Here is a 23,395-nt window from a genome sequence, read left to right as displayed (position 1 = left end):
TGACACCGGAAGCAGTGCAGTAGTGGGATAAACTTGCTAACGATTTTGGGCTTAAAGAAGGAGACCACAGCACCGCCAACACTTGCAGGCTAGCAAACATTACCTTATCCGGTAACGTCATATTCAAACTCTACTCAATGGTAAGTTTTGTTTAATGCCGACGGCAATAATTCTGAGAGTTACCTTAGCAAGCTAACGCTAGCAGGGTCAGTAACAAATCATTAGCTAAGATTAGCATGTCTTGTTTGTGTGTGTTTCTTGTTGGCTTTATCGAGGTTTTGCCTTTCCTTTGGTTAAAGCTAACAAGCTGGCTAACGTAAGCTATTGGTTGCCGTAAACTAACTAAACAATCATTGTACCACTCAATATTTTAAAGGCATTATTGTTTATCATACTACTAATAATCATAAAGCCGCTAAGCTAATAGAATTAAGCGGGCTAACGCTATCGGTGAGGAATGTGACGCTATCTTGTTCGTTGTGGTTGCCTGACAACGGAAAATTAAAGAGACAGTCGCGGTATCGCGTTGGATCATCGTTCATCAGCGTGCGCCAAGAGAAGCGCTGTATTATTATCACTTGTGGAGTCGACTTGTATGAAGCTAACGCCAACCCTTTATATGATGGAGACATGGACACTTGACGGCTTCCCAGACGCCAGTATTGAGAGGCCCACACTCTTCATTTGACTAATCAGCTCCTCTGATAATACACCTGTCTCACAGCAGAGTTGAACAGAGAATGCGTTTTCTCTTCAAGCTTACATGTGATTGAATTCATCAGTATTTTGTGGTCGCGATTAAACTTGCATACAGTTGGCCCACAGTTAAAAAAAAAAAAAAAAACAACAATCGGGTCATTAGTTCTTCTCAAATCTAAAGTTTAAATTAGCATCTTTAGTAATTATACACTGTTCTATAATGTGCTGTCTACAGTAGAGATGAATGTTCCTAGTTGGTGTGTGTAACTTGGTCAAGAGGAGATGGATGATGAGCTGGAGAACTTCATCAGGGAGCGGAAGGCCAGAGTGGCTGAGGATAAAGCCAGTTTAGAGCAAGACCCTCCGTACATGGAAATTAAGGTGTGTTGGGATGATTGTTGTTGGGTTTCAGAACCAAGTTAGAGCTCTGTATGAGTAATGATTAACGCTAAACATGCTCCACATCATTTTCTGGGGATCATATCCTGAGTTTTATTGTAACTCATATAGAGTAATAAGTATCTGGGCTCATTTAGGGTTTGTTGTGAAATTTAAAGTTATAAACAGAACGCTGGGATGGCTGTTTTGCAGTGATCCTCTAGTGTGTGTGTGTGTAAGTCTTTCAGTGCATGATGTTCCTCTATTTGTGACAGGCAAAATCCCACAGAGCCTATGAGTCCACAGTAAAGGAGAACATCCCCCCCAAGTCTATTGCACAGGGAAAAGGTGTAGTACATGACCACATTTCTCTCCTTCAATTCATATGGTTTTTATTTAGATGATGGCATCTCATAATTTGCCCTTTTTGTCATTTGCAATGTTTGCCAGGGCAGGGCGTGTCTTTAAAGTCTTGCTTTGGCATTAAACTCTTCACCTCGTGTTCTCATTAAAAATGCATGGGTGTGTTTTGTCAGAGGAGAGTTGCAGCGTGGGTCTACCCCTCGGTGTGGAGTATGAGAGGAAGAAACAGCGGCTGCAGCATGAGCTCCGTATGGACTACAGGCGCTACATGGCTCAGGTGAATGTCCCACACTTTACTCATGTGTTTGGCTCTAACAGTCAAGCTCGAAGCTCAACTGTGACTTCCTCAGAGCCGCGTGTGTGTGTGTGGTCTTTGCCAGTCTATTACTGACACGCAGACAAAAGCTGTACTACAGGGCTGGATCCTTTTTAAAGCCAGCATTTCTGTTTGGAATATACTGTATTGTATCTGGCTAACAGTGCTGGACCCCTTTCAAGGATCCCTCCAAATGTGGTCTTTAAACGCAGCAGCCTTTTGTCAGTATTTTAGGGCACAATTGGTGTATCCATAGCAGCTCTTAGCATCCCATGATCTATATAATGTTCAGGTATCCTCAGCAACATGTGCAGCCTGGAGAGATCATATGACCAAGTTGTGTTTATCAGGCAATTGACTTCACGTGGGTGTCAATAATGAAGAAGCTGCTGCATGATGTATTTGATCTGGAAACCCAACGTAAATCCCAGTGCTTTGTGTTGTTGTTGTTAATGACAAAATGTTATCAAAAAATACAGTAGATAAAGTTAATCTGGTTTACTAAAAGGGTTTCAGTTAAATATCCCAAATTGCACTGTATACAGAGTTCTTACACTAAAATCATAGAGATGGGTACATTTAAGGAGTCTTTGTTTTGGGGCCCTGCTGTTTGCTCATTTCAGCTTCAGGTTTTACTGTTCAACCTGTGTTGTAGGAAGAGGGAAAGTCACAATGTTGGAATCATGATAGTAACATTTTATGTTACAGAAAAAACACTTTGACCCTGCAGAGCCGGGACCATTAATTCACCTGGATAACAGGAGGTATGTCAAGGTAAGTGTCTCTATTTAATGTATTAATTGTGTCAATGGATTTGAAAATGATGTCTGGGCAGGAAATTATGTTTGCACAAAAAGCAGACTCTGGCACATCACATTGGATTATGATACTACACTGTTTTACTAGCCACCTTTTTAATGAAAGAAAATAACTGATCCTCCTCCATAGTGCTGGGTGGCTGCCAAGAGCAGACTACCTGGAAAGGAATAAGTAACACAGAAACGTAGTGCTAACTTTTTCATTCACTCTCTCTGGATAAAGAGAGGATCCAAATGGCCTATTTGTGAAGCAAAATATATACAAACAAACTTTACAATCTGGTTTCCTTTAGCTACGCCAGTCTGGAGACCAGGGAGGTCTTCTCCCTAAACAGCGACCCCCCTCACGGAGGGATGCAGCCACTCTAACAGAGGACACTAGGGAGTTGCACAGGGCTTTCCGTGTCACCGATGCTGAGGCCTTCTACCCTAAGGACGATGAGGAGCAGTCCTCTGTACTTTTCAAGTATCGTGGCAGGCTGGGAAAGCCAGTGGACCAGGAGTCGGAGGAGGAGGAGGAGCACTTCAAGGAGGAGCTGGAGCAGCTGGAGGGCAGAGGGCACAGGCATACCGGGGTGGACGCCAGTTATGAGAGGAGACGATTCAATAAGACTGATGGCAGGTACAGAGAGAATATTGTCGTTTTTGCTTTCTTTATGTGTGAAATAGGCAACTTTTGTTGTTTGTCCTTATTTATTCTTTTCTTTCAATCTGTTTTTATTTGGCTTTTCCCAGAGAGAAGAGGGAGGATCTAGTAGATGTTGCCAGAGAAGGCTGGAGATCAAGAGCACTGACCAAAAATGAGGATGCTGAGTTTGCCACTGGCCTTATAATAGGTTAGAGGACATTTTCCAGCTGCAACTGAACAGTTTGTTTTTAAAAATCAAAGGTCCAGTATTTAACGAACTCCTACAAGAAATGACTGCACGACATTGATTTGACCCTGTAGTGTTACTTCTTAAAGGATGGAGCCTTTTCAGCGTGACAAGTTCAGAAAACTAAGCGACTACAAAAGTTTTTAATTGGTGTCCCATCTTTTCAGGAGCAGCCGATACAGAAGATGCCTTACAGAGGAGGAAGGAGCGCTACAGGCAGGAGCTGCAGGAGCAGATAGCTGAGCAGCACAGAAACAAGAAGAGGTACAGTCAGTCATCCTTGTCTTCCCATGTACCATGTAACACTGATGATATTAATGTTTTGGACTCATATTATTCAGACAGAGACTTTCAGTTGCAACAACAGTAGATAAAATACTACTTTCTAGTACTACAAACAATTATCTTTCCCGTTATATTATATGGACAGTTACCGTTCTGGCAGCACTTAATGTGTCTGTCAAGGGTGTTGTGTCTTCTTTAAGTGTTAATGAGCAAAACCCTGAACCTGTACTTGTTTACTTAGTGAACATCCCTGTGGATGAGTGTCATTAAATGCTCAGTGTGTTTAACTCTACTTGTGTGCCCCTGTTGCAGGGAGAAAGATCTGGAGCTGAGAGTTGCTGCGACGGGGGCAAATGATCCTGAGAAACCGGTCAGCTGGCATCTCACTATATTCATTTAGTTGAGATTAAAAATTATTGTTGGTTATTTTTAAGGTCAAATTCACTGAGCACTTTGAATATTGTACCTTCCAGCCACGTTTGTAGAACATAATCTGTCAGTGATGTTTGTGTCTCAGCCAACACAGTACAAGTATAGTCCTAGTCAGTGCCCTGATAATGTAACTATAAAATCCTTAACCAAAAGAATAGAATGATGAATAAAACAGAACTATGAAATGTATTAAGGGAAGATGTGAAAGGGTTTTTCAGTATATGCTGTATGCAGCCCATTTCTTTGTCTTTCAATTTTGTCGCTATCCACAAACCAGCCGGACCGAATCAGACAGTTTGGACTGAGCAGGAGGAAGGATCATCAGGTTTTGGAGTCTTTAGCAACAGGAGACAGCGAAACACCATTCAGAAGTGGACCTAATAATGAGAAGATTGGTGTTAGACCCAGAGAGACGCCTCCTCCTGAGCAGCCCCACGTAGCCTTCCAGTCCCCTCTGCTGGAGTACAGCTCTGGCCTGGGTGGTCTGTCTCCAAACAGCCAGCCTGCTGCCCCCCCGTTCCCCAGAGCCATGGACACGCCAAGGTACTGACCTTAAACCTCACATAAATTATAATCCTCAAGATTTCAGTCCTGGTTAATTTTGCAACATACATGGTCACTATGGTAACCAGCAAGTGCAGTTAAATGCTTCATAAACCCTCATTTAATCAGAAATACCACAGGAGAGCATTTGGTGTGTCTGTTTACAGTGCAGCCAAACAAACTTTCATAGTTCCGATAAAGAGGTCTGTTTTGACTTTTTGCTGCATACACTGCAAGCAGTTATGTGTTTTGCCCCTTTAGCAGTTTTAATGTGAAGCATCAGGAAATGTATGTTTGTTTTAGCAGTAACAGCTCTGATGTAACTGTGGGAGAGTGAGTACATAACGCTGATGTTTATCAATGAGATAAAAATAGACATGGTTATAATGGATTGCATGCATGCATTAAATACTGTGGATCTCCAGGACGGGAAATGGCGGACCCTGCCACTAACACTGAAATACACTTAAAACGGTGCTTAATGAGAATCTCTAGTATTATAAATTTAAACTCTGTGGTCACAGGCTGTTTTTGCCAAGTTGCTGGCAAGTCATTTGATATGATGTAATTTTTTATTATTGTAAGAAAGTCAGCCAAACTAACTGGCTCTTATCATAACGCATAATATTGAACACCTAAATCTTCAGATACAGCCAAAAAAGTAAGACCTGCAGAAAGTCTTGAATCTACAAGTGAGACAGTGTTTTATTGTTTCTCCAGAATCCCTTTCCCTCCTCATCCTCCTCCAACTGTCAATGAAGCCTACAGGAGCCCGTATGGAGAGCCCCATCACTACTACAGCAACAGAAACCTGCTCGACCCAAACATGGCCTACTGTAAGTATTGGTCTCTGTTTAATGGGAATTAAACAACTTCTTTGTCTACGTCAAACTGACTACATTAAGCATTATCGTCTTAATTTTAATGTGGTTACATTTGTTTTTTTATCCAGACGGTCATTTGTCCGTTCCTGGTGCCGGCCTTCCCATGTCCTACTGGAACGTACCACCCGGGGGAGCTGTGACCAGTCAGTTTGGTAACCACAGCCCCCACAGCCAGCACAGTGGAAGCAGCTTTCCCGAGCCTCCAACACAGTAAATATTCCCTCTTCACTTTTACTGCTTTGGCTTTTAGCAGCCAGCATCAAAGTGGCAGTGAATTAATCTCCCTTATGGGCAAAATGATAAAACAATGGTGTAACCTCCTGTAAACTGCCTTAGAATGTCTAACTTAACAGCATGGACACGGCATTAGCATCTGCTTGTGTTCTGAACTTTAATGTAGCACGAAAGGAAAGAATTGATTAGTGGCTGTAATGGAATTACTTGTGATTAGTAAAATTGAATGCCACTTTAGTGAGCTATAATAAGACACAGTAACGGTGTCATTCTGCAACTCTTCTGGCAGGCCCGGCGGTCAGGTTGTTACTGTGGACTCACAAGTCAGGCTTTTCCCATCAGACAAATCCAGATCTACCAGGGAGAGGATTACGAGCTACAGGGAGGCTTTAAAACAACAGGTAGGTGAAATTGACTGACTCTGCATTTAAAAGGGCCGTCTTCTCCTAAAGAACAAGGAGCTCTAGTGTTTGGAATCATTCTAATAAAAGCACTAATTTCACCCATTTACTACATGTTATTATAATAGTCATTAGATCTTAACACAAACAGTTATTAGCAGACTGGGATTTCAGATGGAAGCACAGAAAAGGTTTTTGGATAGTTAAAGATGTTGAGAAGTCAAAGGATTCGTCCATTTATGTTGTTGTACACCTTTTACCCATTATTACCGTAATTACTATCAACACACGCTGATGGCTGGGTATGAACAATAGCACCCTGGCTCAGGTCCTGTGTGGTTGGAAAAACAACATTAGTAGGGAGCACGAAATAAAGGTAACTTTTACCCTTGACTGCATCCTGGTTTGCAATATGTTGGCAGGAAGCTTCCAGGAGAGGGAACAGCGAGCTTTGCAACAAGGTAAAAGTGATCAAGTTAAGACTTAAAGATATAATGTTAAGTAAGTTAAGTTAAGCCCTTTGACCCTAATGAAGTTGTAGATAGAGCTGGCAGTAGAAGTGTATGTGAGCTCCTCCCTTGTTTAGGTGTTCCATATCCCTGTGCCACCTCAGTCCCTCCGCAGTCCTTCATCTTTCTCCTCTAGTCGCTCTACGATACTAAAGCTGCTCCGCTTCTCCCAATAGCTTCCTTTTTTTAGCCACTTGATGTCTGCAGATTCACACAAAGCTTCACCTGGTGGCCCATCACTGATGTACTTTGGTTGTTTGTCACTGTTCAAAGTACCATTTGTCCTAATATTGGGACACTTCAGAGTGTTATCACTGATTATATCTATACACATGCCGTCTAACTTAACATTGGGTACCAATTCCTGGTCCATATTGAGGAATTGTGGTGTTCAGTTGAACTAAAGCGTGAACTTCTTGCTCATTAAATCTGAATTCATGATTACATCATATTACTGAAATGTATCACATCTTTATGTTTGAGTAGTTCTGACTGTTGGCTGGAGTTTTTGTTTTGTTTTTGGCTTTACACAATAGGCATCTGATTAAATCTGTTTGGTGCACTAAGACACAAATATATATTTTGATCACAAAGGCTCACTGGGTGCATCACTGGGTCAGCCAGAGAGAACTGTACTTGTATAAAGCATTGAGAGGATCTCGTGAAGAAGAAGTGGCTGATGAATACTTGTTAGTGGTTAGAGAATAACGGATGTCATCTGAGGATTTTGATGCAACCTAGAAACTACTTTACTGTAGATCCAGGAGCAACAGGAACGGAGGTGCCTGGAGAGGGTGGAGATGGAGCGTTATGAGGCCCAGCTGGAGGCTGACATGAGGAACCACCAGCCCTGGGGTCGAGGGGGAGGAGGAGCCCCACTCAGGGACAGCACTGGAAATCTCATTGGTAGGTCCCAGGCTGTAGTACTTATTTATTTATTATTTTAACACAATACACCGTTAATATTCAAAAGACTTCTTCTAAATGTCTCTCCCTGTTGCCCAGCTGACCTCAACCAGATGCACAAGCTGAATGAGGAGGCTTATAGCAACCCAGAGCAGTGGCAGAGGAGAGCCACGGCCACCATGACGGCCCGCCAGCCTGAGCCCCCTGACCCCAACGAGAGGGTCTCTGGTACTGTAGCAGAGCGCAGTATCCATGACACTAGTGACAGGCTCTCTGGTACAGTGACCATCTGTCCTTTCAATGTATTAATCAGCTTTTTGCCTTCATAACATGTTCAGCATCACATCAGAACACCAAGAATCCACGAATATCTAGAGTTCATTGAGTACAGACGAAAGGGTAATATTTGCTTCTCAACTGAGAAATTAACATCGCCATGACGGCACGGCAGCAAAGCTCTGTGCTACATCTCCTGAAATAGTCAGAGCCTTGGCTACTGCTCAGTGGGATTACTTCTAGACTTGGAGGAACATATATTTAGAAAGGAAGGTTTCTTTGGTCCAACTGGCAACAGTGTTTATTCATTTGTCTTCTATAGGTTTCACCCATGTTCAATCCCCCCAGTTTGGCAGAGGCAATGTGTTTGCCAACCAGCCCACCCAACAACAGCTCCAGGAGCAGGACAAGTACAAAGCTTACCTCAAACAACAGGTACCGCTTTACTTTGTTTTGTTTTTTTACAGTGTTTTTTATCGTCGGCTGTTTTGTCTCGATCACTTCTGCAGTCCACATTCCATTGAAGAGAAATGTACAAGTTGTTTATGAACTCAAGGTTTGTTCTGTGCCTTGCTAGAAATTTGCTGCAGCCCTCAAATAAGAGTTGTTCGGATTTTTTGGTGAAGTTAATGGGGTTTTTTCCGCAGATTGAGGAGAAGATGCGTAAAAAGGCGGAGGAGAGAGAGCGGACAAGACTGGAAGAGGAAAAGGAGGAGAGGAGGCTGGCGGAGCAGAGGGCTCACATCCAAAGGGAGTACCAGGAAGAACAAGACAGGAAGAAACGGAAGGAGATGGAAGTGAGGAGCTAAAAATACTAAGCCATAGGCAGGGTTTTCATTAGTGTTTAAAGGATCAAATAAAATGTTAATCATTTGAAAATACTAGACTACAGGAGATGTGGTAACATTTACATTTCATTACATCTGGGAAGAAGTTGGAAATGACTGCCTCCATCCTCCTGTCTTATGACCGCCTGTATCCACCCGTTTGTCTTTCCTCTCTGTCTCTCAGCAAAAGACCAAGAATGAAGAGCTGATTCAGCTTGCCGAACAGAGGAAGATGGAAGCTGAGAGAAAGAAGAAAGAAGCAGAAGAGAATGAGAACGCGCTACTGAGGAGGCAGTATGAGAGGGAGAGGCAGGCTCGGGTGGAGGAGGTTAGTTCACTGACAGTTCCACAACCACTCTGCAACAAACACCATCACACTGCAATTTAGTGATATTAAGATATCGCCGCAGGTCTCACAGTTCGTTTAAAATTGTTTAGGGCTGACCTGGTTAGTTGTCTATTAATAATTTGTAAAACAACGAGCCTACCATTTTCATGATGGCGTGGATCTGCCTAAGTAGAGGGATTAAAATGTTGTAGCTTTGCTTCATGCTGGCATTGTCAACCTGTGGTCTTTTGCTTGTGGAGGAAGAAAGGGGAAAATAAATAGGCGAAATCACAGCTTATGATGGCTCTATCTGACCAGCCACACAGCTCTTTCACTGACCGTCACTTCCAAGACTGACCGACTAGCAAATATGCTCCTGATTTCATTCTTTTGTTTTTTTTATAATACAAATTAATGTGACACTTAAGGTTGGAATAATGTCACTTAATCGCATGTTTCTGAATGCTGTGGTGTTATTTCTGTGTGAAGGGGGGGTTTAAATTGGTGAGCCTGAGAGCCTCTGTGCCTGAATTGGAGAATTTCAGTCGCCTCACAAAACCTCTGTGATGCATATAAGTTAACACAATATGTTGTGTGCAGCACTTGGGCTGTTTTCTGTACTTGGACCCGGAGCAGGAGAGCTACTCCGGGGCAGGGCGGGGTGCCCCCCCTTATATAATGGTAGGGGAAACACTGTATCTTATGTCAAGTAGAATAAATGCAGCGTATAAAAAACAAAAACAAAAAAAAAACAGAACTTCTTAAAAAATGTAAATTAAGTGTAGCTTGTTTCTGTTTGTTTGGTTAGCCTGGAATGATATGTTTTTAATAATGTAGAAAGCTGCCTCACAGCTGTATGTGGAGCTGGACATTGGCAGGAATCATCAGGCTACTTTCCTGAGACCTGGGCAAGCTGTCTCCGAGACCATTTGGAGCCAGAAAGTACTATGGTCAGTTTGTCCAAAATGCTCATCCAGGGCCACATCTGCTTGGAGATCGACCAGTTGCATCTGGAGAGGCCCGCCATTTGCCTGCTTGAAGTGCTCTGTGCTGTTGAGATCCCCCTTGACATCTGTGATGAGAAATGGATTCTGAATGAACAGGGAAGAGCTGCTGTCTACAAAAGAAGATGCGTCTCTCTCTCTCTCAAACTGAACCTGTTCCTGCTGCAGGACGAACACCTCATGTTCCCAATGGAAAGAGCGGACAGCTGTCATCTGGTCACAAACGGAAGCTTTAAATTCAGTTCATTCAGACGTGAGTGACGTCATCCAAAATGTTGTTGTCGTCTCCCGGCTGTTCTCCTGTGCCAGAAAGCTGTGATTTCCCCTCGTATGGACCGAAAGCACTGAAACACCCAGCCTTCACTGAGCCTTCTCACATTGTTGTGCAGCAGAAGGTCATCAGCATTTGCATCAGCCTCCCGGAAGAATTCCCTCAGCATGCGTTAATCATTCTCATCATTGTGTTCATCATCTCGGCATACTCTGACAGGGTGAAGCACAGGATTGATTGATTAATTGATTGATGGCCTTTCTCTGTTAACATCTCCTTTATGGCCAGGTTAATGTCCTCTACTGGTCTGAAAGGATGTTACACCAAACAGGTCTTCACTGAACTCTTTCCTTTCCTTTCCTCGTTGATGAATTGTTCATAAACTAAGAGGCGAGAATTTCAGCGCACTCGCTGTGCTAGCTCATCCTGAGTTAATATTTCAATTTTCTTTGTGGCCATTGATGCTGATGAAGGTATTTCCTTTTATTTATTTGCAGAACTCTTGTTTTCCCTCAAGGTTTCAGCTCCCGCACTCACTCCTTTACAGCTCCTCCATCAGCAAATGAATTTGTATGTGGACCCAAAATACAAGCAGCTTTTAAGAACACCGTCATCGGCACATTGTTGGGCAGTGAATTAGTTATTTTCTGTTGCTATTACTGAATTTTTCTCTTGCCAAAGATGAGTGAGGACATCAAAAGCCAAAAGATTGACGATGAAAACGGACAATTTAATGAAAAATGGTCAAACAAAGTTGATTTATTTTGCCATCTCACACCAATACTATGTTACTGTGTTTAATTTGAGTCAAAACATGTCAGCTTCAGTGCAGGTTTGCTGCCCGGTAGCAGCATAAGAAAAGAGACGATTACGACTTTGAAGTCTTGTTCTGCCACATGAATGATCCTGACAGCTGCGACAACTGCTGCCGAGAAAGCCTCAGCTACTTCGCTTCATGTAACTTGGGGAACTAGCCAAAAAGGGAAAGCCATTTGTGGATGCTGAACTTGTGAGAATGAGCACGTTGGGAATTGTGGAGAAGTTTTTTGCGGGAGACGAGAACAAAGATGACAACAGTGTGAAACCAGTTCAATTATTGGATTCAACAGCAGCACAGAGGCTGCGAAATGTGTACAAGGGCAGCTTTTCATCTTCTCAACTGAAATCTGTGGATCACATGAGTCAACAGGTGCAACTGATAATGTGCAGCTGTCTGAACATTTCTCTGTTGAAGTATCTCACAAGTGCAAAGAGCACTTGCTGTGCTTTTAGCCACTGAAGACCAACACAACAGGTGAGACCATGTGTACTGCTGTCAAAGGTTTCTTTGAAAAGAATTCTCTGGAGCTGGTTAATATCAGCTTCCTTGTTACTGACAGTCAGCCATCTTTTGATATGAGGAGGGGGAGGGGGGGGGGGGGCTCTGCATCACGACTCACAGCAGAACACCAGACAGTCAACTTGCTACACTGCATCATTCATCTCACTGTTATGTGTCTGAAATGGAGGGAGTGGTGGACCCAATAGAAAAACTGACAGTGCTTTGAATAGAAAAACCAACCAAACAAAGAACAAACAGAAGCATATTGAGTTTTCCTGCATTAGATGACGGTATGCTTTTTAAATGCTATGAGACCATGGTTTTTTAAAATTAAAAAGTGGTGAATTTGTGGTGCTGTGTTTATAGATCCACAGGGAGCCCTCGCCTCCAATCCCCACTCTGCAGAAGAAGCATGGGCTACACCAGTACACCCCCAGGCCCCCCACAGTGGACAGCCAGCATTCTACTGCCCCCCTGTCTGTGAGTCTCTCACACACACACACACAGATACACAAAGTCTCTGTATAAAAGAGCATGTCCTCTAAGCAGCCTCTTCCCTGGATAAATAAAGCATAGTAATTTGTCTGTACCCCTCTGGATATCTCTGTTTTCATACCTTCTCACTCTTCTACCTTTCAGGAGCGCTCTCTGTCTGGTCTCCAGTCCCCTCCTGTACCTGCTTGTAGGAATCAGCTCAGAGCTGCAGGTACCGTATAAACTAGGCAGTCAAAAAGGTCATTTGAGATAACAGGTTGAAATTGACTCTGCAGTTGTTTGACAAATCTGCAGGCTTTTGGTGTTTGGTTCAGTCCATCCACAACTCGTTCCACAGTTCCTGGACCATTGACTTATAGGTTCACATCTGTGATACCATCGAGGTGTTAAAGCTAATTGGAGAATTGGCAGTGAAGACACTGTATGAGATGTGGACTCTGTGTGTGTGTGTGATCTCAGGTGACCATCGCGATGTGTTCAGTGAGCTGTCAGCGCTGCGTCGGCAGCTTCGCAGTGAGCAGAAACGGCTGGAGGGTCGTTTGCAGCAGGGAGACTGGGAGGACTTAGACTCTCCTCTGAGTGACAGGTCAGACCCAGGCAGCTGCAGCGCTCTTCTTATCACATAAAATGTGGCATTAGGTGGAAATGTTTCACATTGCTCAAATTTACAAACTTTACCGTGTTTCCACTATACTGTATATTTTAGGGTTTCAGAACATTTGCCTCCCTAATATTCAAAAACTATATTCAAGTTGCTCAATTAGCTCAAATCAGACCAAGAAATTCTAATTGAGTCAAAAACTGGTCACACAAGTATGCTTGATCAAATCTGATACTAAGTGGGGTGTGAACATAAGAGACGGATGGTACACGTATTCTGAATCTGAATTTCAGAAGTCTGAGAAATTCTCAAGAGACACTTTTTGGTTGTGCAATTCCAAAAACTTTATTTTAAGGATCGTCTTAAAGTAAAAATTCAGAAAGATGATGTTCAAAGTCAAACGTTTCAGTGAAATATTCAGTGGTACTTAAACTTTAACAAAAGTATTCACTAGTGATTAATGTCAAATTTGGTATTCATCGACACTTAATGCTCACTCAGCCCTACACACACACACACACACCCCTCCTTCAGACTTAGCGTCAGACTTTTCCTTGGTAGGTTGCTCTGTTTTCTGGTGGAACATTTAATAAGAAGACTTCTTGTTTGGCATTTCTGATTGGCTGCTGTTTGTGATCAATAATGAAAACTAATTAAAGTTTGAATGCAAAATTTCTAACCGCATCTGTAAAACACTCATAAGTATAATTTCTACAGACACGGCTTTTTGCTCCTTGGGAAAGTAATGATGACATTCCAGCTGTCCAATTAAATCAAATCAATCAACAGTAATATTGGGGTAGACTATTGGCCTACAGTGTTTTTTGATTGGGTGGTGGGTAAGGGACCTGGATAATGGATAGGGGAGTGGTGCCCAAAAAAAGGTTGAGAACATCTGTGCTAACTGAACTTATCTTTGAATCATCATCTCAAAAACTTCAATGTGTACCTATACAACTCAGGAACTTGCAGTCAGACAGCTCACCTGTCTGTCTGTGCGTCTGTGCTGCTCAGGCTGCCAGGATTCTCCTGATGAAATGATGCATCGCTTTCACATCTCATCTATCGGACAAGCAGTGACTCATTTACTCTCCATATAACATCAATAATATAATATCTGATTCTGTCATGAAAAGAAAATAAATGTTGGTGTCGATGAAGAGCTACTTGACTTGATCTAACCTATGACCCATCATTCATTTCTGCCCAAATTAATACCGTTGGTTCAAAGACTGCAGAAAGCCCTGATGTGCCCTTTCCTCTCACACTTTATAGTTACTAATGAGTGTAAGGATACCGCTGTGCTACATGAGTAACCTGTTATCAGTTTTTGTCTGCAAGCATTTAAGTGTTCTTGTCTTGGTTTGTCCAGACATCGGGCGCGGCCCCTGGTGGACGTGTTTGATATGGCCAGGCTGCGGCTCCAGGCTCCGGTCCGCAGGCCGAACTCCAGAAACATGGAGCCCCCAAACCTGCTGCGGATCCACGACTCCCTTCAGCTCAAATACACAGGTAGTGCACACAATACGCTGCAATACAATACACGCTTCAGTCACGGCTGAGGGTTCGAGTTTGAAACTGGGTTTATTTTCCAAATCAACAAATAGTAGATAAATTAACAGAGATACACGGCTCCTAAAAGAGGTCAGCAAAACCTAACTGTACAGAATGAGACCTGAAGTCAACATATATAAAGACTGATCAAACCAATAAACACACAGGGGAGGATGACGTAGTAAACAACTGAAAACTAGATACACCCTGATCCGATGTGAAACCTCAAACCTGTGTGTTTGTGAGTCAGACAGCGAGTCCAGGCTGGGCTTCAGTGAGACTCCCAAGCTGGAGGAAGTGGGTGTGTCCAGCAGGAGGAGGCGGGGCTACAGTGATCCATATAACCAGCTCAGCAGCCAGAGGTCCACAGCCCAGGACGGTTAGAGCCCACTCTCTTTAAAGCCCTGTTTACCCCTTTGTTTCTCTCATTTATTTATATAGATATAGATATCTCTCTCTCTCTCCAGATGCAGATCACATTAATGCCAGCTGTTAAAGCTCTCTGTGGCTTTTCATTACTTCAATAATGTTGGTTTTGTGTTGCAGATTATTTTGACTTGTCCCAACCGCAGCAAAATGATTATCTGGTGAGTTGAAAAGAAATATTGGTTCATGCTTCAGCTACAAAACTTCTCTACATGGTTATTATGCAGTGTAACAACTAACTTGTAACTACTGGAATGAAAAGAGTTGTCTTCATGTTGCAGAGGAGTGTGATGGGGCGGTCTGCAAGAGGCTCCCTGCTGGAGTCGGAGAGTGCTTTCATTGGTAAGGCCGCCACGATGCAGATATCGTAAAGGATGTCATTTTTGGTGTTATTTCAAGCAAGACGTGCAGCGTTTCTCGTCTTGCATCACAAGAATGGAGACGTTTGACGATGAGTGAGGATCTCAGGTTTTCACAACGCGCAGTCAGCCAAAGCTCCAGGTGCTACCACAGCACAGTGTGCTCTCTGTGCTTGTATACTTCAGATGCCTCAGGCTAATTTTGCTTTTATGTCTGTGTGTGTGTGTGTTGAGACCCCCTAGGCGATGCTTTTCCAGTGCCGCACACCCCAGAGCATGAAAAGACCCCTCTGCTGTCAGCCAGGGAGAGGAGGAGGCTGGCCAAACAGTCACAGCACCCTCAGGTTCTTTCTCGACTTTACACAGCACACACACACACACACACACAGCTCACAGGTTCCTGACGTGTGTCGCGTAGCTTAAACAACAACCACTCGGTCTGTGAGCTCAAACAGCTGCAACAAAGGAAGTAAACTATTGTTTCAACCGAAGTGTTATCTTCTCGGCTCAGGATCGAGCTGCTTCCAGCCAGCCCTTTGGTCAACACGGCGAGTGCACAGATCACAGACTGCAGCAGGAAGCGGAGCGCAGCAGTGTCGGGAGGGGCCTGGACAGGACAAGTCGCCGTGGCAACACAGCCGGTACGACTTGAAAAAGTTCTGCTTGTTATGCTTAATGTAATTACTTCTGTTTTGTTGAACAAATGCAAATATAAGCAAAGACTATTTCTCACAGTGTCTGAGAGAAAACTCGACATTAGGGCTTTAATGGGCTTCCAGAGCCCAGAGGTCATTAAACTCAGCCAGTATTCAAACAAACAATGGAGGCTGTTGATTCTAGTTAGACAGAGAATAACGTGGTCATTTTTTGCAGCAAATCCTGCGTATTACTTATTCTTAAAACAGGTGTTTGCATCATACCGTCACCCTGTGTTTAATAAGTTTGGTATTTGACTCTTTTCACTGTCTCCCGCTCTTCAGGACCAGTGGACCTGTCTGACGACAACTCCTCCCCTCCCCGGTTTTCTCCTCACAATCTCAATCAAAGCTCTGTAGAAACTGTCGCCTCTGATCCCTGGATGCGACCAGGAACATCAGACACACTGAAATGTCTGGACCGACCCTCAAGGAGGGAGCGGCTAATGTCGTAGTACCGTGCCCCCCGAGACTGGGGGGTTCCTTCTAACTCTGACAGCCCGACCCAGACGCCCCTCCATCTTTGAATCATGAGGCTGTGGATGGTTTTAACTTGTGGCTTTTGAGACGGATGAATGTGTCAGTAATGACAGATGGTACTTGGGTATGTACTTGTTGTTAAATCATTGTTTACATCAGACACTGAGGTTAGTGTCTGATATCAGAGTGAGAACTCGCATGTTCTTGTTTTATGGGCATTTACTGTTTTATTAATGACTAAATTATGTCTTAAATAAATTATAATTATATAAATAGTTTGGTTTGCTTGTTTGCATCCTTTTTAATGAAGTACGTTCAGGCTCAGACTGTTACTTAAAGTGTCTGACAGCATTGCAGACAGGATCCCTACAAACAAAGATCCTTTTTGTTTAGACCAGAAACAGCAGTCCTATCGCTTATATCTCTTCAAAGCTACCAGACTCCACTGACAAAAACAGCATTTTATGTCACAGAGCACAGGACTTGTTTTTCTACTGCTGCCTTGATCGGTTAGTTAGTTTGTGTTGTTGTGCGTTACACAAATATTGTGCAGGAAATTGCACATTATGGGGTCTGAATCCGGCCTGAGCCCTTTGCTGCATGTCCTCTTCTCTCTCTCTCTCTTTCTCTCTCGCTCGTCTTTCTAGTTCGTCTCCACTATTAGCATCACTAAAGCGGAAAAATGCCAACAAAATAGAAAGACAGTAGGAGCCAGTGTTCTGCAACATCCACCGAGTGAAAACCTGCAGAGTCTGTGGTTGTTTATCATTTGTCTTCTGCGTCTGTGTTTCTGACAATATACTACATGAAAACAAAGCTGTTTGCCATCAAACCTCTGATGCTGGATTCTCCCACTGGGACGTAAACGCAGCATATTTAGTAAGGCTACAAGCAAAAAAAAAAAAAAAAAAAAAAACTAGAGCAGTGGCACAAATCCAAGATGTGGATTAGCACCCAAAAAAAAAAATTTCTGATGAGCTGTCGATCAAATCCAACCCAGAATCTTTATTTAGACGGCAAAGTGTGGCTGCTGCACGGTCAGGTGACTGAGTTTGGATTAGATGCACTGACGGCACAGACTGGAGTGTTTGCTGTGCTTAATGAGGCTTCAGAGCTTCGCATTGGTGCGGCTGACGACAGGCCTCGCGTAGAAAACATTTGTCACGGTGCCTGGAAGCAGGTCGGTGTTAAGATTGTGCCGTAAAATGTGAGAAAACATGGATGACAGAAGGTTGGAGGTTATGGTCGGCTTCACTACACACACACACACATATATGATTTTCAGCTCTTCCTGTCTTCCAGTCGTTTCTTATTCTCCTTCCATCGTCTTTGTCCCATCGCTCTGTTCTCTGTTCTGTCTTGTTCATGCTCTCTTGCTTGTGTGCGCGCACACACACACACACACACACACACTATCACTTGTTCACACACTCTCTTTCCTGCCTGGATGAACACTGTCGCTCGCTCTGCTCCCTCCCTCTCTCTCTTTCTCCCTGTCTGTATGAGTGATGGCCTTCTCCAGCATTGGATAGGAAGGAGGATAGAAGCCATCTAAACTCTGCTACGCCCCCATTACTCAACCAGACACCCCAGTGTCAATATACCTACACACACACACACACACTGCATCCCACTCAGCATTACACTGACTCAGGAAGGCCACAGCAGCATAGCATGGATAGCAACTTCATCCAAAAACTGATTATCCGGGCAAAAAAACCCTCATCTGGTTGGATTTATTGCTCCAAACTAATTTTATGGTCTTTAACTTTCCAGCAGCCCAACTCCAAACACAAGAGGGGACCGGGAAAACTTTTGCTGCACCTTCCCTGTCGCTGTCTATCCTGGAGCCAGCCATGTTAAGTGGCCACTTTTCACGCTTGTAGCTTTTATCATGTGAAAAGGCACCTAGACAAATTGTAGCTATTATTTAAGAGGAATTGCACCTATTTTACTCATAAATATCAGTTCCCTTTGCGTTATGGAAGTGCAATACCCACGAAAGAACAGGTTTCTTAATGGAACGCTATTTCTCGGCCTCTGGGAAGCAGCGGAGCAACCTCTGAAAGCGCCGACATGTTATCAAGGTCACCCGTGCTTTTATCTCTCCCAGACTCGACTATTGCGGTGCGTTTTACTCTGGTATCAGCAGGTGGAACGTCCAAAGACTGAAGCTGGCACAGAATGCTGCTGCCAGGATTTCAGCACACACTAAGAGAAGAGAGCACATAACACCAGTCCTGGCCGCCTTCGCTGGCTTCCTGCGCGTTTTTAGAACTGACTGAGATTTTACTGCTTGTTTTTCAAGCCTGGAATGATCTGGCTCCTGCTTATATCTGGGATCTGCTAACTCCCTGTGAGCCAGATCACTGGCTCGTATTTTATCTCGTTTGTATCTTAAGCCCTGGATCTTATTTACTCTTATTATGTATTTCAATTTGTTGTATCTCTTCTGATGCCGGTGATGTGCAGTTGATGAAAGGAAACTTCCGCTGACAACGACTTAGTGAATAAAATAGGTTTATTGCAACAAGGTCAGTTGTCTAACAGGCACCACGGAAGCCTGGGAAGACGTTCAGCCAATTGTAGGAACAGACAGCGTAACCCCCGGCCGAATCTGCTGCCTCTGTCCCCTCTCTTCTCCTGAGCCCATTCTCTGGTCATCTTTTATACTTCTTCTTGACTTCCTAGCTCAACAGCTGATGTCTTTGTTAAAAAGGTACAGGAATGTACCCAAATAAGGAGGTAAAATCAATCGCTCCTGTCGAGTTCATCCTTCATTTAGATAGACAGACACCAACAGGCACAGCCATAAAACACCAAGTGGACACAATCATAGATACCACTCTTAAATGCATCCATCAGATACTACATATGTAAGGCGCTTTGTAGCTTTGTTAGCCATGACACATTTCTTATTACGCATTCAGCTGCGTCGTCGGTATTCATTTGTCTTGTTTCTGGCCACATTTCGCTCTCCGTTCGGCTCATTTTGGTCTCCACCAGCTCCAGCTCCCGGCTGCTCCATGCTGCTAAACGCACCACAGTGTTAGAACAGATAGCTGCTAACTCTGTGCGCCTGCTGTGTGCTGCTTGCTTGCAGGTTGTGCGCAGAGGGTTTAGCAGAACTTTTCCTCTTTAAAAACAGGTCCTGCATGCTGGGAGCTGCGCTGATGAGGCCGGTGACGGGGAACCAAAGGCGGTCGTGGGCTGTAAAACCAAAACTTAAAGATGCTGAAGTGCTCAGTGGAGCTGAAGGGGACCATCTCATGCATCCATCTCAGGGGTTTGATGCCTTTCACATCACAGATGCATATTGTTAGAAATAATACTGAATTTACAGCTGTAACACACAAATCAAGCTCATTTTCAGGTCCACAAGTGTTTTGAGTCATCAAGAATATATATAGCTTTCACTTACAGCCCACTTAGGCGCCAATGTACACTATATCTCTTTAATTTACCACTACTGTATGCAACAAAATGCTTAATGGAGCTTCTTTAAGCCTGCTATGCCCTCTTCTACGTTCCACTTCCTAATAAACCTCCGTGTCAGCAGAAAGAGACAGACATTAGCTCTTCGCAGCCCACTCCGCTGGTTGAATTTCATCCTTCAGCCAAGCGTTTTTGTCAACATCTGATTCATTTTGGTCCACTTTCCTCACCATTTACCTACTGAAGGCAATAATGCCCCCCACTGCCTCAAAACATACCACAGAATACATCCAGCCGCTGTGCTGTGTCGTGTCTGAGTGTTTGTGTTTGTGTGTGTGCATCAGTATCAGCGGAGAGAAAACACAGCCTGTGTAAATGGCTTCAGTGCTCGTCTTGGACGGCGTGCAGAGGATCCCATTCATTCTGGTCAGCGTTATGAATCCTTGATAAGGCTAATGAATGCCATAGCTCACTTATGCTAATCAGTCTCTTGAATTAGCCTGCCACTGGAGAGGCCTATTAGTGGAGATCACAGCGTAATGGATGGTATTATGGCTGCACTGCCCACTACAGTTTGTGTGTGAGTGTATGTGTGTGTGTGTGTGTGTGTGTGTGCATGAGTGAGTTTGTGTATTCAAGAGTTTTTTTTTTTTAAATTTTGTTTAATGGGTTAAGTGCCTTTGTGCAGCTGAGTGTGTGTTGAGAGAATATCGGCGCTAATGAAGCATAACAAATTCCTCCAAAGTTCATAGAAACTGAAAATATTACATCCTTTAAAATATGTTCTGTGTCACTGAGAAGTTGGTTTTCATTCTCAGATCCAGTGTGTCAGGACGCCACTGAAGGCGAGCGGCGCCGTCCACTGACCACTGGATGGCAGTAGTGTATTACACAGGAGTACCTGGAGTGGCACGATTCAAAAGTCTCTCTCCAGACAATAAAGTTCAGACTGTGAGATAACATATGCGCACACATGAGGCAGAACTGGGCTCGTTTCAGTGGCCACAGTGAGCGCGATTACAGAGAAGATGAACAATGTATTTAAATGTATTCAGATTAAGCCTGTGAACTCCGCTTGCAGTGCATCACACACTCTGTGTCTCCTTCAAAATTTCCAAAACTCGCTTCTTATTTGTTTCTTTGCCTCTCCTCTCCTCGCCCCCTTTTTCCCCCTCCATTTTCTCATCTTCACCCCTCCCTTCCTCCCTTCCTCCTTTCCTCCTCCCTCCTCCTCAAGTTCAAGCCAGAAGGCATCAAACTAAATTTTGGATCAATTGCTTGATCATTCCATACAGCATCACGGCTACGCCCAATTTAGCTCACTCACACACGCACACACACACGCACGCACGCACACACACACACACACACACACACACACACACACACACACACACACACACACACACACACACACACACACACACACACACACACACACACACACACACACACTTGTGCGGCCTATCCCTTATGTTACCTCTGGGATGGAGCTGACAAATGACAGCGCCAGTCGTCTGCCAACCCTGAGCCTCTTGCTCGGCAGGGTGTGTGTGTGTGTGTGTGTGTGTGTCTGTGTTTGTGTGTGTGTGTGTGTGTGAGAGTGTGTGCATATTTGTGTGTTGCTGGAGAAAAAAAAAAAAAATCATTGAGGGACACAGGGAGATGGAGGGGAGCATTGGCAAGATTCTGGCTCTCTGATTGGTTGAAGTGAGCGTCCTGCAGAGTTATGGATTTTTGACAGAAAAGATAGTTTGCTTCGACCATGTTGCTCAGCAGACTATGAAAAACAGCAGATTTTCTTTCTATCCAAGTACAAATCAAGTGTTTGTGCTGGTAAAATCTGTTATTTGCCCATTTATGGATTTCTCCTAGTGGGGTACAGGAACAGAGGGAATCAACAGCACATGGCAGGAGAAGAAGAAGAGGAGGAGGAGGAGGAGGAGGAGGTGCAGCCAAGAAGAAGGGAGGCTAAAACTGCTAAAGGCAAGACCTTCACCTGCAAATATCAGTCCTCCCAGGCAGCCCGCTACCTGGTAAGTAAAGTAAAGTAGCCCCTGGGTCCCAGTTCATCCGAGAAGAATCCCAAGGTGTTCCCAGGCCAGATGGAATATGTAAGTGCCTGAAACGCCTCCACGGGGAGGCATCCAGATCAGACGCTTAAACCACCTCAGCTGCTTCCTTTCAGTGCGAGGGAGCAGTGGCTCTTCTCTAACCTCCCTCTGGATGTGTAAGATCTGTATCTTAAGGGGACGGCCCGGAAACCCGGCAAAGGAAATTCATTTTGGCCACAATCTCTCTCTTTCTCTCTCTTGTGACAGCGGGGAAGTGTTCACAGGTAAATCACACGCTTCCCCCTTCAGGCTCACTTCCCTCCTCACCGTGCCGGCGACATACGGGACCCTTAGGCCCACCCTTTTCTGCGGTCTCCTCCGTCTTACATACAGGTGTGAACTCTTGTTGAACATCACAGTCACAGCAGTGGAAGTTCATTAGCTCCAGCTTTAAAGACTGGAACATAAAAGTTCTACGTTAGAAAAGTACTGCAGCATGTTTACTTTGGTCTCTCTTCTCTTCTCTCTCTCTCTCCTCTCCTGACAGGATTTGGATCCACCAGTCGGTTTGCTTAACCTGCACTGTCACTGACATTTGGGAGGTGCCCACGTTGGCTCATCAGCGAGCTTTGGTGACCCACAGCTACCCACAACTACCCTTCGCTCCAAGGTCCGTAGAGACATTTTGGTTTATTCTGGCAGGAGAATAATTCCACATGCTACATGAGGAATGTCACATTCCAGTTTTGTCCACGTGGAACATTTCTAGTGTTTTTATAGATGTCAGCATTACAATTTGACAACCTCTTTCATCATATTTCTCCTTTGATTAAACACAGAAAAACGCTCCTAAACCCCTGGTGGATGCATCTTAGCAGTTGGCTTTCAACTCACTAGTGTATTGTTTTGAATACTAAGAAACAACTTGTTTAATTGCTGACAATTTACCCATGAGTGTATTTAGCAGCTCTGCCTGTTGTGCTTGCCACTCATTACATATTAATGCCTCATTAGAAAAACTGCTGAAATGCCACTAAAAGGCCTCCGCCATCAAAGAAGAGATTTCTTTCTCTGCTGAACTGTGATTCACCGTAACGGCAAATCCTGCTTCTCAGGAAGCGAGGAGTCCAAACTCCCAAGATGTGTGCGCTAAACTGTGGCGGGGTGGCGCTGGGGGGTCACCCCTAGTGTTGGCTGAGCCTCCTTACAAACGGGACGAGAGGGCAGGTCGGGGGAGGAGAGGAGAGGAGAGGCGGCCGAGGGTGGGAGGGAGAGGTGAAGGAGTAAATCCTCTACGAACCTGAATCGATGCATCTTCATAGAAAAGAAGCAAAAGTGCTGTGGGCTAAATGATCAAGATGTACAAGTGATATACCAGCTCCTGTCTAAAGGAAGGACCGTGGGGGGGGTGGAGGGGTGGAGTGGAAGAGGAGAGCGGTGAGGCCAAAGCAGCAGAGATCAGGAAGAAACAGATGCTTTAATTAGCAGACTGAGAAACGCCCAGAGCTGTGTGTGTGCACGAGTGCGTGTTTGATGGTTTTAATTAGTTGAGTCGTGCAAAATGAAACACGGAGGAAAATCAACAAAGTGGCATCTCCATAAAGGTTAACAACTGCCGGCCTTCCT

The 23,395-nt window shown here is 44.2% G+C and overlaps 1 protein-coding gene across 3 annotated transcripts; it reads left to right on the top strand.

The window, feature by feature from the left end:
• Positions 1-69: 69 nt before the first annotated feature.
• Positions 70-16,510, top strand: LOC139207085 (centrosome and spindle pole-associated protein 1-like). Of its 3 annotated transcripts, none has more exons than XM_070836719.1 (28): positions 70-140; positions 935-1,080; positions 1,353-1,425; positions 1,614-1,717; positions 2,465-2,530; positions 2,868-3,196; positions 3,310-3,410; positions 3,617-3,713; positions 4,047-4,104; positions 4,444-4,709; positions 5,430-5,545; positions 5,662-5,803; positions 6,117-6,228; positions 7,496-7,643; positions 7,743-7,871; positions 8,242-8,354; positions 8,567-8,716; positions 8,931-9,074; positions 12,037-12,150; positions 12,310-12,376; positions 12,625-12,751; positions 14,139-14,278; positions 14,571-14,699; positions 14,867-14,907; positions 15,028-15,088; positions 15,340-15,449; positions 15,617-15,746; positions 16,086-16,510. In XM_070836719.1, the coding sequence occupies exons 2-28, from the start codon at positions 982-984 to the stop codon at positions 16,253-16,255; spliced, it is 3,336 nt and encodes a 1,111-aa protein (XP_070692820.1). In that variant the 5' UTR covers positions 70-140; positions 935-981; the 3' UTR covers positions 16,256-16,510. The 3 variants fall into 3 exon arrangements, with proteins under 3 accessions (XP_070692820.1, XP_070692818.1, XP_070692819.1); XM_070836717.1 differs by having other exon boundaries at positions 7,743-7,919; XM_070836718.1 differs by having other exon boundaries at positions 80-140; positions 938-1,080; positions 7,743-7,919.
• Positions 16,511-23,395: the final 6,885 nt, after the last annotated feature.

The sequence above is a fragment of the Pempheris klunzingeri genome, chromosome 9 (assembly GCF_042242105.1).
Source record: "Pempheris klunzingeri isolate RE-2024b chromosome 9, fPemKlu1.hap1, whole genome shotgun sequence".
Taxonomy (NCBI): Eukaryota; Metazoa; Chordata; class Actinopteri; order Acropomatiformes; family Pempheridae; genus Pempheris; species Pempheris klunzingeri.
The sequence above is the reverse complement of the archived record's forward strand: the minus strand, read 5'-3'. Positions and strand labels throughout refer to the sequence as shown.